This window comes from Thermobia domestica, chromosome 13 (genome assembly GCF_964235325.1).
Source record: "Thermobia domestica chromosome 13, izTheDome1.hap1.1, whole genome shotgun sequence".
Taxonomy (NCBI): Eukaryota; Metazoa; Arthropoda; class Insecta; order Zygentoma; family Lepismatidae; genus Thermobia; species Thermobia domestica.
The window spans coordinates 179,826,656-179,841,219 of record NC_137466.1 but is presented as its reverse complement, the minus strand read 5'-3'; the positions used below and the strand labels follow the sequence as shown (position 1 = coordinate 179,841,219).

Genomic DNA, 14,564 nt, shown 5'->3' with positions numbered 1-14,564 from the left:
TATTATCAGGAATTTTCAGAATAATGAAATGATCAATATTGTAATAGAGTATATTAGATATAAGTCCAAAATTTGACATGCAAAGACAAAAAGCAGAATTTTATATTAGGTTCCACACAAAAAATACATTTTCTCTAAATTTAATCCAGCGGAGTGTAAGTCACATCAAAACGTTTGATGAACTAAAGGAAAACATCCACAATGCCATTCACTATACAGATGTGTTCGTAATGGCAGCTGTGTACCAAAACACTTTATACTGTGCACAGAAGTGTATAGGCGAGAATTTCTGCATAATCTAGAATCAGTAATATACAGTTATCAGGTTTTCATATTTTGAGTGTTTCAGGTGCATGAAAGCGAGTTACTTTTACATTGAACATCCTGTACTTTCCTATAATTTATGTTTAAGTGAATGCAAATGTGCTTACCTATTAAAGGACCCTCTTTGTATTTGTCAAGTACATCTTGGATGCGTGTTACTTGCTTTACAACATCTTCAAAACCTGGGGGAACAGGTTCTCCTGGAGCTAACTCTGGCACAGCGTCTGCAAAGAAAAAATTAAATACTAAACTAGACCATCTATTTTATCGAATTAAGAATGTAATACCGTAGTTCCTAATGCTGTAATGAAATGAAATTGAATGTGGGAGAAAACGAAAGTAACCCGAAAACTCACGGACACGATGTTGTCCACCACAAACTAACTGGCAGGGAATCGCACTAGGGACCCCACGTACCAGTTCTTAGCGCTCTACCACTGAGCCACCGTGCACCCCTAATGCAAAGAAACCCATTATAAGTTATACCTAGTTATATCATAAATACTGTCACAAAGTTTGGAGTGACGCTGTAGGCATCCGGAGTGGCACAGTGCTGCCATCTGTGTATAAAGCGGAAGATAGATGTAATGTGTGTTTGACTGCTCATGACATACGTTGATATTGTACTGAGTTCTGATGGAGTGGGGCGATTACGAAAATCGTGTAGCAATAATTGCACTACACAAGGTCGGGAAGACAGCAGGTGAGATTTTCAACCTCTTGAAACCCCTACAAATCAGCAAGACATGCGTGTATCGCGCCATACAGCGATACACCAAGACTGGAACGGCAACTGACTGCGCAATGAACTGTACGAACCCCGCAGGTCCAGAAAGCAGTCGCAGCAAGAATTCGAAGAAATTCTGTTCGAACACAAAGTGTGATAGCTGCTGAGATGAACATCAGCAAAAATTCCATGTCTCGTGTGCTCAGAAGTGACCTACATCTACAGGCGTATAAGAGGCGGACCGGTCACTTTCTGACCCAAACATTAATTTCGCAGAGGGTCCTTAAGTAAAAGAGACTGTTGTGGCGTTACACCAACAATCTGCACAGAAAGATTATGTTCACTGCCGAAAAGGTGTTCACAATTGAGCAGGCCTACAACGCCCAAAATGACCGTGTGATGCCACGTCATCTACTGCAGCTGCTGAGGCAATTCCAAGGGTTCAGAGGGCACATCGTCCTGCCTCAGTGATGGTTTGGTGGGAGTGAACTACTCAGGCACAATCCAGCTGCATTTTTGCGAACAAGGTGTTAAAACATCTGTCAAGGTGTACCAGGACACAGTGCTAACACCTATAGTGAAACCACTGTCTGCTACCATGTTCCCTAGAGAAAAGTGGACCTTTCAGCAGGATTCCGCTCCAGGCCACAAAGCGAAACAACCCAGGATTGGCTGGCACGGAACGCCCCCGACTTCATTTCTACCGCTGATTGGCTTTCTAGCAGCCCGGACCTTAACCCGTTGGACTACAAACTTTGGGCAGTCCTTCAGGCAAAGGTCTACCATAAACGGCATCCATCTGTCGACAGTCTGAAACAATCCTTGACCCGAGCAGTGACCACTTTTCCTATAGACGTGGTGCGTAATGCCATTGATCAGTGGCCGGACAGACATTGTGCCTGCATCAAGGCTAGGGGGGGGGGGGACACTTCGAAAAATAATTCGTGCGTTAGGTGTACAACATATCAATGTAAAACATCACCAAAATAAATTACCTTGGTGTTAATACTCTCTGTGTTATTCACATTCAAACTTGTGACAGTATTTATGGTATAACTAGGTACTTACAAAGAACTTTCCACCCCATAAGCTAAAATAAAAATAATTTCCTTTTGCTGTAGTTTATCATTTCAAATAACAAATTTCCTCACAAACTCCCAACAAAGTCAGATAATTCTAATAGTGACGCATACTACTTGCAAGCTCAGCAAAATTTCCTAGACTTCAGATCCTCTCGAAAAATGGAGCTTTAACATTATGTCAAAAACAGATTATTCTGAAGAAAGAAAAAGAAAATGCAATTTCAGACACAGATATCATGCTTTTCACACACATTAGGATAAGTTTTCCATTATTTGAATTTTAAATCCGGAATCTCAAAATGGTTGATTTCGGTTGTTATAGCGCAGTACCTATTACACTAGCACCACGTGCGACAACTCTACAAAGAACTTGAAACTTGCATATTAGTATCGAAATTGCTTTTGATTTTTTGGACTAACTGTGGCAATACTAATACAGAACAGTTGCAAAAAAATAACTAACTAGGATTTTTACTTTAAGTTTCAATCGAGAAATCGACATTACATATCCCTATATGCCTGGTTCCCCACTGAAGAATAGACGAGCGTCAGTTGGGTATTGAGTAATTTGGCATTAAATGACTACAAAACATTATTTGCTGCTTCATTTAGCATCTTACAACTTTATTTTAGTCAGTATTTCAAACCTCATTACAGAATTTTTCATTCTAAGTGACGCAAATATATTTGAAACTCAGTTGAAAGTTCACAAACAAAGGCCGTGCCCAAAAGATACAAGTGTGCATTCGAAGTACGCTTATTTGCGGAACTGACGTCACTAGTGTGTCTAAAGGTCCACGTTCACAAATCTGCGAGAGCACAGTGCGTAGTGTGCGAGGATGTACACTACATTCGCACACTTGTGTGCTTAAGCTGGCGGTTCCTCGTAATAGAAACAACTATACTGTCAAAATGACCTAATAAAATTTTAAAAGGCATATTTTCAATACGTTTGTTGAGGTGAATATTTTTGCGAGCTGATCTTATAATAATTTACTTGATAAATATACAAGTTAGTGATTTTACAAGTGGAATATAAAAATGTTACACAAATAACAACGTATTTGTTAGTTCTCTGAGTATGCAATGGAATTTAAAATAGTGTGGGACAGCAACCAAATAATTTCTTTAATAATGCTATAAAGACATCTATCTGTACTTGAAATATTACATGGTTTATGTAGTTAGCAATGAAATTTCTTAGTTACTTCGCAACAGTGTCATCAGCGCCCTAACCACCAGTGCTACTCCCCTCCCGGTAGATTAACAAATATTCCCTCGTGCAAGTATGCCTAATAACAAGAACACTGCCAATGGTTTAGTGGTTTTTACGAATTTATTGTGCACATCACACAATATGTACACAGTTATTGCTTTCACTCTACGCCCAGCGTTTCCCAACCGGTGTGCCGTGAATGGGCCGCTAGTGTGCCGCGAGGAAATCAAGACAAAATTATTAATTCTAAACAATCAAATTGCAAAACGTAGGGAAAATGTATATTTGTATTCCACATTACTATGAACCTCTACTATGAATCTAGAATTTTAAGTTTTATGCCGTGTTACTTTTCTGTACATTTCTGATGTTGAAAAAAGTATTTGTTATTGTTATGGCCATTATTGCTTCTTTATTGTTGCAGAATATTTCGTAACTTGAAAATTTAAAATATCAGTCAATCCTTTCGACAGATTACCTACATTTGTGTTTTAAAAGTAAAGGAAAGCCGTTTGTTCGTTCGTTATTTAGTGATCTTCCTTCGTGGTAAAAGATTGGATACAGTTTTCGAAAAAGAAAGCGTATTTTTAAAAGCCTGAGTCCAATATTTCATTGCAATTGTTTTCTGTTTTTAAATTAGAATGAAAAATAAGCATAGTGCTTTACCACGGCGAAAAACCAGTGATCGCACCGCACAGCTTTCTTCTCTGTGCGGAGATCAGTAATCAAAGAAAAAAATACCACTGTCTTTTATATTTACAAATAATATCTATAAGTGTGCCGCGAGAATCCAAGTTACATCCGTAGTGTGCCACAAGTTGAAAAAGGTTGGGAATCGCTGCTCTACGCCCTTGTTAATCTGCGCGTGAGAGTTCCGAAATGACAAATATCTGCAGGAACGGTAAGGCTGAAGCTGTTGGCATACATGAAAGAAACTCAAATTATTTTATGGTTGCCCCAAACTGTCAATCTGTACGATTTATTTATCTTTAACTGGTAAGTCATTCATCTATTATTAAAAAAATAAATAAAATAAAAAAATAAAGTATTTTTCCCAGCACGCGAAATTCCCCTTTTTTGGTTATCAATGTTCCATCACGATGATGCGCTTTAACGAAATGCGGATTAAAAGTTAATTTGACGAAGTGTACACTATCTAGTGCGTAAACTCCATTTGTTCGAGTGTTATTACAAAAATTGCTCCTACCGGACATCCCGGGCGGAGAATCATCAAAACACAACAGTTTCAGGTAATCTCCGACCCTTTCCTCAACTTCAAATTATTTCACAAATAATATCTATTAGTTATTGTTCTAATTTTTCTACAATGAAATAAGTGACTTTTATTGAAGACTTCTCTAAGTTATTTTTTGAAGTGATAAATCTCTTACATAAGATCGCGTAAATTGCTTAAGAATGTCTGTGGATTTACGAATGAAAAAGCAATATAACAGTTTTATTACATACCTTCGTGCTCAATTATCCGGCTGAAATTCTGTCGTGGATGACATGGAAGCACCATTTTGCTGAGATGCTTCTTTCCTTTAATGTGTGCATCAAAGTTTCTCCGGCCATAGATGTCCACAACACAAACATGACAATGAAAATGCAGGGAACCTTGATCCACATCGATGGAGTATACATAACCGTATGCGCCATCACTAAGTTTCACTTTGCTAGCGAATACATGTTCCTTCTCAGTTTCTGCTAATAATGACGACTGAAATTGACAAAATATTACGAAATAAGCATATTCATCAGCATTAACATACCTTAAAAAAGTTTACTTTTCTCTAGTACATTCAACTAAAACATGACATTCTATTAATCATATTTCTTCGATATATATAAGATGAATAATATATATTATTACATATTATCTTATATGTATATCGCAAAGTTTATACAGTTAAATTATTCATTTTAATCTATAGTATCTGGTTATCTGTTTCAACACTTGTATTACAGAAAAATCTGGTAAGTTGACCAGATCCTTAATTTGGATGGATATGTGCGGAGCTTTATAAAATAGGCACTGCGTTCTTACTACGTTAAGATGGCAGTAAGTTGGTCAATTTCTGGATAACAGAATCAGGCAGGTTTCCTTGTGTTTCATAAAGCCCGCTCTCTCCGCCTGGGTGTCTCGTAATATTTCTGTTTTTCGCACAACAGGATGATTCAACGATAAAGCAATCACCTCTGTTAACATTCGACCGCAGATCCGATCCCACGCAGCATGAAGCTTGTTATGGGATTTCTCGGAATACTTGCGTTCCATCGCATTTTCATCGTTAGTCTATCAGTCATTTTATGATAATTCTTCTGCGTTTATCGTCGTCGTCTTCACTTAAAAAATTAAATCTTTCAGTTTTACGTTCCATAGTTATGCCGGCCAGGCGATGATGATGAGAAAAGAATGCAATAGTGGAATGAATAAAGTGGGAAGAAACGGGTGCATCCCAAGAAAACCTACTCACACGGTTTTTGTCCATCACAAAGTCTATTTGCCACGAGCTGAGATCGAACCAGGAACACCATGCACCAGGGGTAAACGCTCTACCGCTGAGCCACCGCGGCCCCTAATAAAATTAAAACAATAGTTCACCCAGGATATCAACAGATATTGAAATTTTGTTTCTATTCATAATTAACGAATATACTCTCAGAATAATTTATGATCACTCACCCTAACAAGAGTTTGAAGAAATTGTTAGATGTTCCTGAAACTGATATGAGCAATAGTAAATAGGAACAAAATTATAAGACGTTTCCAAAAACTTACTCCGGAGTAAAAAAACTCAAAAGTAAATGGCCAGTTCTGGATTTTTCATGAGAAATGTCATAAATTAGGATTATTAGTTGTTTATGAAATATCAACAAAATCGCATGGATCATACATAAGGAAATTGTAGGATTAAAAAAAAAAAAAAAAAAAAACTACACCTTGTGGATCTTTCCATGAGTAATTACAGATTATGAGATTATTAAGGCAATATTTATTTATAAAATACAAACAAAATAACCTGAATGTCTTTGAGATAATCGTAAGAAAAGAAACTTATCCCCCAAGAGCAGTCTGTCCGTTGTGGACTACTTCATGACAAGTGAGTTGTACCCTATTGTCAAGTATTAAATGAAATGTGAATAAAATCGAATGAACTGTTTGAGAAAATCGTCTGAAAAAACTCACTCCAACAAGTAACTATCAATTTTTGTTAAGAACACATGAGTTACGCCAAACCTGACAGACAATGATAGTGGATTGCAGTATTTGAGGCATTAAAAATATTCTTGTTTTGCTAGTGACAAGAGTGTCTTATTTATAACAAATACCAGTAGCTCCTATTGAAAAATATCTATTTCTATAAATTACATTCACTACTAGTAAATGTGAAATATATGAGCAAGAAAATCTTTGGTTTACTTTTGAAAGACGTTCAGAACAATTGTTACGAGGTGTTCAAGAACGAAAAAGGTCAAGGTTTTTGATATTTTAGAAGAAGGTAGCATGTCTCATATTCAACAATAATTTTAGGAATGATATAAAAAATGCACCAAAAGACTGTGATTTTGGCCAATAATTAGGTTTTGTATCAGGGGCCACAAAATTCTTGAACGGCCCCTAATTCGGGTTTTCGTTTTATATTATATATATATATATATATACATATATATATATATATATATATATATATATATATATATATATATATATATATATATACGGAATAAGCACATCATACTGAGTTAAGTGACAGTTTGGGTTTGGATACACTATATGTAGTTCTCCAGATACAAGGCCTACAAGAAAATTTTCGCCTGAAATACATTGGATCTTTTGATCCAAAAACAACTTTTCCTTACAGATTTTTATAAACATTCCCTAAATAGTTATTCAACAGTAAGGACTAAATACTGTATAATTCTATTCGACATCAATTCTCTTTCTAGTAGTTCCTAACGTTACACTTCTAAAACTAAAAATGCTAGTAAGAGAAAATTAATAAAGTAGTTTTCATCAGCTTTTTTTTTTTTTTTTTTTTTTTTCAACATACCTGATCGTTTTCCGTCGACGTCATATTGTCAACAGAAGTTCGTTAAATCTTTTGAACAGCTGATGAATATGCGGATGTTTAATTTTACTATTTATACACAATTCTACAGAATGTATAGGTAACTTTCGGTCCAGAAGATGATGGACCAGTTGCTGCAAATATGGTTGACAGAAAAGCAGCGTTTTAAAGAAACTGAAAAGAAAGAGCATGCATTTCTTATTTAGTTTAATAACGCTGCAACAGGAAATAGAAGTGTCAATATTTTACTATGTCGTGAATAATTAATTTTAAGGTAATCATGTTGTTTGGAATAAATAAGTAATTAATCTTTTTTTTAATGCATTATTAAGAATGATAATACGAATTTAAAGAAAAAGTTAAAAAGAGCTTTTAACAGTAAAAAGCAATTTCATATTATCATTTACATTATTGCTTTTTTTTACGTTTACGCTTTTGTCACGTGCTTCACAAAAAGTAATAGGACCAAATTTAGCACAGATCAAAATTAAAAAAAAAAAAAAAAATCGGAAAAATTAAGGATTAATTTAGAGTTTAAATGAGTGATAATTTAATTTTTCGTTTTTATAATTTTATTTTACCTTTGGGTGCAAAATGCTCGAAACAACAAATATAGCTTAATACAGAAATGCCATCAGGAGTAAAATTTGGTGACAAATATTAGACAATTACTTGCGGCTCCTGAACGGGGAAAGACGTCCTACAGCCTCTGTCTGTGGAACGGACAACGGATATGGATACCTGGTGATTACTTTTATCCATACTACTTTGAATACGTATATTTCATAAACTGCTATCTTTAAATTATTATTCTCATATTTATTGGTAGGATGTGGTCCCAACTAAACTTGCATTTTCCTTTAATTTGTAGTTTTAAGCAAGTGGTTGGAACTGTCGGTGAACCGAACTAAGAAAATCCCCGGCATGCAAAGTTGTGGTCGAGCCGCGCCAAGTAGAGCCTGTCCTTGACCAAAATAGGTTACCAAATACAGTGATTTTTATTCTTTACACAATGAGCTACTTGCCCACTAATATGGCTCAGATCTGGCCAGTAATTTCCGAGTGACATACACACACACCTGGAGTGCAACTATAACTTCCCTCATGCTTACGCCGGGATCTAAAATGTCAGTTCTAAGACTTGAAGTTTAAAAAGCATCGTTATTTAAGGAAATTAGATACTATTTACAAGTTAAGTGTGCTCCTTACTCCTACATTTTGCACCCAAACCAAGCATAGTGTCTTGATCTGACAACGTCAATTTATGTACAAATAACCTGATAAGTTGGTCACCTACTTGATCGGCAACATAATTTTTTGCAACTTGGAGACGTATCAACATGTGCTTTTTTACTCCGAAACATTGCCAATTGTATAGAGATTAAGTGATTAAGTTGAATCTTGCTTTTGAACCAAGGGCTACCAGCTTAAGACAGGTTTCATATCAATCACATTTATAGGTTTACCAAATACTTTAAAATTATGCAGACAAAGACGAAAACACAAATTGTTGTTTCCACTGAAGAAAGTATTCCCTGATGATGATGAGAAGCAGAAATTAATCAGCAGAGAAAATAAAGTCTTCAATACTTTGTTTGAAGTATTATCCATGTGTTGTCCACAAACAAGTAAAATATTACTTTCTACAAAATTCCAAATGACATTCCTTCGCATATGCGAAGAAAAAGCTTAAAAAGATACTATTCCAACTTATTTTCTTCTCCATTAATAATATTATATATCTAATAACAACATAATTATCCTAAAATGAAGGCTGGCTCTCTTTTTGCCATCCGTTTTGAATGGACAAGAGTTCTCATATGTGAAAAGCACAAACTTTATTCTGAACAGAAATAAGAGTTGGTGAGATATGTAGACAACCACTAGAGAAAGTACAACTAAGCAACTCACTTCGTTATCAAGTTATCATTTAGCATAAGTTGTAATCCTCTTTCTCAAAATATCGCAAAACAAAGCTTAAAATCACTCTGAATATGCGTCTATCAAAATTCGCTTTATATAAAAAAAAATAAATAAATAAAACAACGTAATATATGGATAAAATTCAATTGGTATTTTAACTTTCAAATTTGAGTTAAGGAAAGCTTTATATAATACTGTTGACAGTTCGAAAAATAACTGAAATTGATACTCGATAGATCCATTGTTTCCTCTGTAGGAGCTTTTCCTGGTCTTTAAGGAGAAAACATTTTATACGAGTAAGGCGAGTTTTGTATTTAATAAATTCACAAAACTGTTAATCAATAAACATATCTAAATTATTTCAATATTATTAAAAATAAATAAATAAATAAAATGTAAGGAACGAGCTAGAGGATTTTAAACATATTCTTTAATCAATTTGAAAGAAAATTTCCCATAGGACTAACGAATTCTCTGTTTATGGGATCACGAACAATTATGTCTTACTCTGATGATATATTAAAAAAAAAAAATAAAAAATAAAGTTTCTTAAATATAACCAATCAAAAATAAGAAGAATATACCTAAAGAAAAGTCAAGTTAATCATGTTTAGCTTTTTTTTTTTTTTTTTTTTTTTTTTTTTTAACTTAAGGTAATTGAAGGAAAGGAAATTACACCCACCAAGGTTTATGAAAGGATATACTTACCTGTTTCCACTGATACCTACTACTACAAATGAATTTGAATATTTGTAAAGCTTTAATTAACCCAAATGACAACTATTTAAAAGTAAACTTTTTTTACTGTGTACTACAGAAACGAATCGATCAAACAGAATCGTCAAAAATGAAAAGAATTAACTCCCAATTCTTAACTTAATAAGTAATTCAATATTTTTAATTTGCAGATTTTTATGGCATAATCACAATTCATATGTGCAAGCCATTAATATAAACGGTATCTTGACAGGTAATTACATGGAAAGTGCTCAATTTTAGAAACTAGGTCCAACTCTTTTTCACTTATTATATTTACTACTTGGGGATACTTATGTGGAACATGTCAAATATTGCACATATTGCTGTCTTCTGGGACTGGTGTATGGGATATTTAAGTTGGAGAAGCATCGGTGATATATATTTTTAAAAAAAAGTTACGATAATATATGAGTCATCCAAAAAACAAGGAACATTTTAGTGTGAAACACAAACCACAAATGTGTGCAGAAGGTTTATGATGCAGACCTATATACATTACTCTACTTTTTTTAATATATTCGACATACACATTCAAACATTTACCAAAACATAATATCTGTTTTTCTACACACTCATCGTACTCTGTTGTCGCCAATGTATTGAACTATGCATGACAGCGACTTTGAAGTTCATTTGCAGTGGGGAAAGTGCTTTCTAGAAAAAAGGATCATTCGACTGTAGCACACAGCGTACTCCACCTACGAATCCTCAATTTCTGCCAAACACATGATATGAAGATATGAACATGAACACTATCGAGTTGTGGGTCACGAACATGTGCGATGAAATTGAGAATACTGCCAACTGAGAGGTGGAAAGTGTGATAAGATTTTTGATTTTCACTTGTTCCGAAATTGAAAAACTTGTTGGGAAAGCACTTCCATACTTTAAGTCAAAATGGAAAACAGTAATAAGTGCCATGTATTTTTACAAAAGTTTGGAAAGAGATTACTTTCCACACACGGTGCTTTATATAGATCACAATTAAGATACAACATTTACACGTGTGAATACCGAAATGTAATACGTATATTGTAGCCTTATCAACACAGTCTGACAGGGTCAGAAACTATGCCTATTACACGCACTGTATAACGGTAATAATTGTGTATTTAACCCACCCTTTAGCTTTGAGCAGTTTCCAATGTAAATGATTTAATAGATACAAACTTATCAGTGATCTCTCTTCTTCAATCAATATAATTGCACAGTTAGTTCCGAAGCTCATAATCAAAAATAACCGTTGTATCTGCTGATTGTCTTAATGAATCAAACAAATGGTATTCTGACACGTGAAATATCCGGGAAAACTTTGTAACTCAACAAGCATTAGCTATATTGTTTTTAATTTTCTATTTGTACTCGTTCCAATTCTTACGAATATACATTGCACTGATCGACCAGCCAGCTGGATGGAAGTACTTCGCAATGCACGATACCCCGAGCAGCCCACCAAAACAGATATAGTAATGGTTTTGGTTATGGGTTCATGTAGTACAAACCAATGATGATGGCACCAGCCGCAGCTAACTTACGTGGGACCCTATTATCCCACTTTATACCGTTCCTCAAGCCAGTGGGGGTTATGGATGGAAAATGGTTTCTGCACTTCCACTGAATGTTTCTCCTACTTCTTAACATGTTGAACCACTACTGGCCACAATGGCCGTCTTAAGTGGTCTGTGGACGTTCCATACCTTTTTTTTCGCCCTGGGAGATTTATCGCAATTCTTAAACATATACTACTACTGTACTGTCCATTCATTTATTATCACATCCGTACCGAATGTCCTGACATATTTTTCTTCACGTTTGGAGTACCTCATAAGCTTTTTTCCTGCCATGCTTCGCAACAATAACGTCACATGGAAATGCAAACAGCTTCTTTTTGGTACTAATATTATATATATATATATATATATATATATGATACAAACAAACAGCAGTGCTCTCACGTTGAAGTATTGTGGTTGCTTTGTACGTATTTTTAACTGGTATTATAGTGAATTTATATGAATGAGATCGCAAATAATTTGTTTACCACTTTCACAGAGGGACATACACGTACTCAAGAATTATTACCAAAAAAAAAAAAAAAAAAAAAAAAAAAAAAAAAAAAAAAAAAAAAAAAAAAAAAGCAGCTAATATATGCCCTTATAATTCTGCTGGAGCACCAAAGTTTGTCATACCTAAAAGAGAAATTGCCACACCGCAGGAATAACGACCGCATCTCAGCTCATGATCAGCCACTCACACGCTGAACACGAGGTCATAACGGTGTTCATAAGACTTGATACATCTATTACTTGTGTGGTTATTTGGAGTGCAAAAATCTACCAGTCCTACAACAGGGCGTCCACAATATGCGACACCTCTTCACACATGCCATTGCTATAGTCACCCCAAATCTACTGAGTCGGGATAGGCTGAACTGAATTTTAGAACAGGTGTCGCCCTGTGGCAGTTGGTCAGTGCATCTTTTAATTTTTTTAGTAACTTTTACTGCATGTCTGTGAAAAAACAGCCATTTGTAGCTTTACGGTCTTTTGATACTGTATATACGCATTCCACAGAAGGCTTTGACAGAATATATAGTAAACTTGTAGATTTTTCCTTCTAATGATACTGTCCTAAACATTAATTTCACTTACCTACCAATATTGATTTCGCTTTCGGCAAGCATGGCCTGATGCTGATGTGAAACAACACAAAACTTACACAAACAAAGTTCGAAGATTTCAAGAACTTCAATTGCTTGCAATCCAAAGAGTATTTATGAGCGGCTCGGAGAAGATAATGATAAAGGACATTTTCTAACTTGAAACATGCTACACAAGCTTCCCTGCAGTATTCAGGTAAAATTCCAAACTACCTACATACTGTTCTGTGGTCCGATCCCAACCCATTCTACCTAATTCAATTTTGCCGGAAAGGCGCTTCCCATTGTCTTCCCCCGAGTCGCTCATATATATACACAAAACACATTTTTACATTCATATTGCAACAGCACCTCCAATGAAATTTTGAACAACGTAAGGCTATAATAACATGTATCATGGAATAACTTACTCAATAGGAATTACTGTGCAAGGCCAATAGAAGAGGTACTACTTCTCACCTTCACAACTCTATAGTTAACAGTTTACTATTATATGTGAGCATACATTTACCATTGTACAGGGATAACTCGAGGCAGAGCATGGATAAACCTAAATTACGAAAAATTGATATAACATTTCATAATCAATTGAAATATCTTACGGAGATTAAGAAGCAATATATTGTTTATTGCAGTGAAATTCTTCGCAGCTCATTTTGTCTTTGCTGTCTGCTCGTGACCTGGGTGCTCAAAGATCATGGTCTCACTTAGCAAATACCGTAACAGACCAAGTCTGCAGAAGTTATTTCCTCTCTCTCTTTCGGAGCTGCTTTGTGCTGGCCTCAATTATGTCGTAGTGAAATCGGCCGGTACGACTGATCTTCAGTTATGATGTAAATGTAAGAACAAACACAGTTCAGGAGAAACGGACTTGTGGTTCATTTATTTGATCCCTAATGTGATAAGTATTTAAATAACCCGATATCTAAAGAAATGGGTTTAGTATACAGAAGGCTACCCACGATGAAAATAGTCGACTTTCACTAGCGCTCCCGAACTACCTACTTAACCTCCGATATATTGTTGGCTACATAGGTGCCTGTAGTTGATAACAGTATCAGTTGACACGATCTATAGAATGATGAAGGTAAAAATTAAAGCTTTCCGGAATGAGCTCATTTGTAGGTTTTCTGCCGTCCACTATAGTCACTCAGTGGTAGTGAAACGATGCAAAGAAGAGGGTTTGACTTCAGCAAAGCTGGTGTGAGTCTTATCCGACGATGAGCGCAACAGGACCCTACAGTACGTAATCAGCCAGAATTGTGAGGGGGGGGGGGAAAAGCTCGGTCGAACCCCCAATATAGTGTGCGTCATTAAGAGGACAGTGACAAAGGACAATTCCCCAACGTACGCCATATGACACTATATCTCAAAAAGACACTTTCCACTATCAGGAAAAATCTCATACTGGAAGCGCATCATAACGTGCGCGTACATCGCCTCACAGCGCCACATCCAGGATAGGCTTACAAACGTAATAAATAAATAAATACATAAATAAATAAATAAATATGTATGAAACACATCTTACACGAAATAAGTGTGTGTTCTAGATGAGGGGTGGTTTTATCGAGATAAAACCATCAGAATTCGATCAATTTTCTACCGTCAAACACACCATAAGAACCGTTCGGATTTTGTGTTGCAGTAAGGAAAAATTTTCCAGGGAATTTCTGGTAGTAACGCAATATTGTAATCGGTGAACACTGCCACTCGTTGAAGTGTCTCCCAACACCAAAGTCAACGCAGCTTACTTCCGTTCATGAACTCTGAATGACAGATGTTCCACTTGTACGGTACC

General features: G+C 35.5%; 1 protein-coding gene across 5 annotated transcripts in view; it reads right to left on the bottom strand.

Moving 5' to 3' along the window:
- Window positions 1-14,564, bottom strand: part of LOC145668820 (uncharacterized protein CG7065-like) — a 68,714-nt gene that overhangs the window by 32,616 nt on the left and 21,534 nt on the right. For 3 of the 5 annotated variants that reach the window (XM_081736992.1, XM_081736996.1, XM_081736993.1), the window contains 2 exons: window positions 4,817-5,069; window positions 432-548 (listed from right to left, as the gene is read on the bottom strand). In XM_081736992.1, coding sequence (XP_081593118.1) covers window positions 432-548; window positions 4,817-5,069 — 370 coding nt within the window. Of the gene's footprint in view, window positions 1-431; window positions 549-4,816; window positions 5,070-7,404; window positions 7,597-14,564 lie in introns of all 5 variants that reach the window. The other 2 variants (XM_081736995.1, XM_081736994.1) reach the window with 1 other exon arrangement.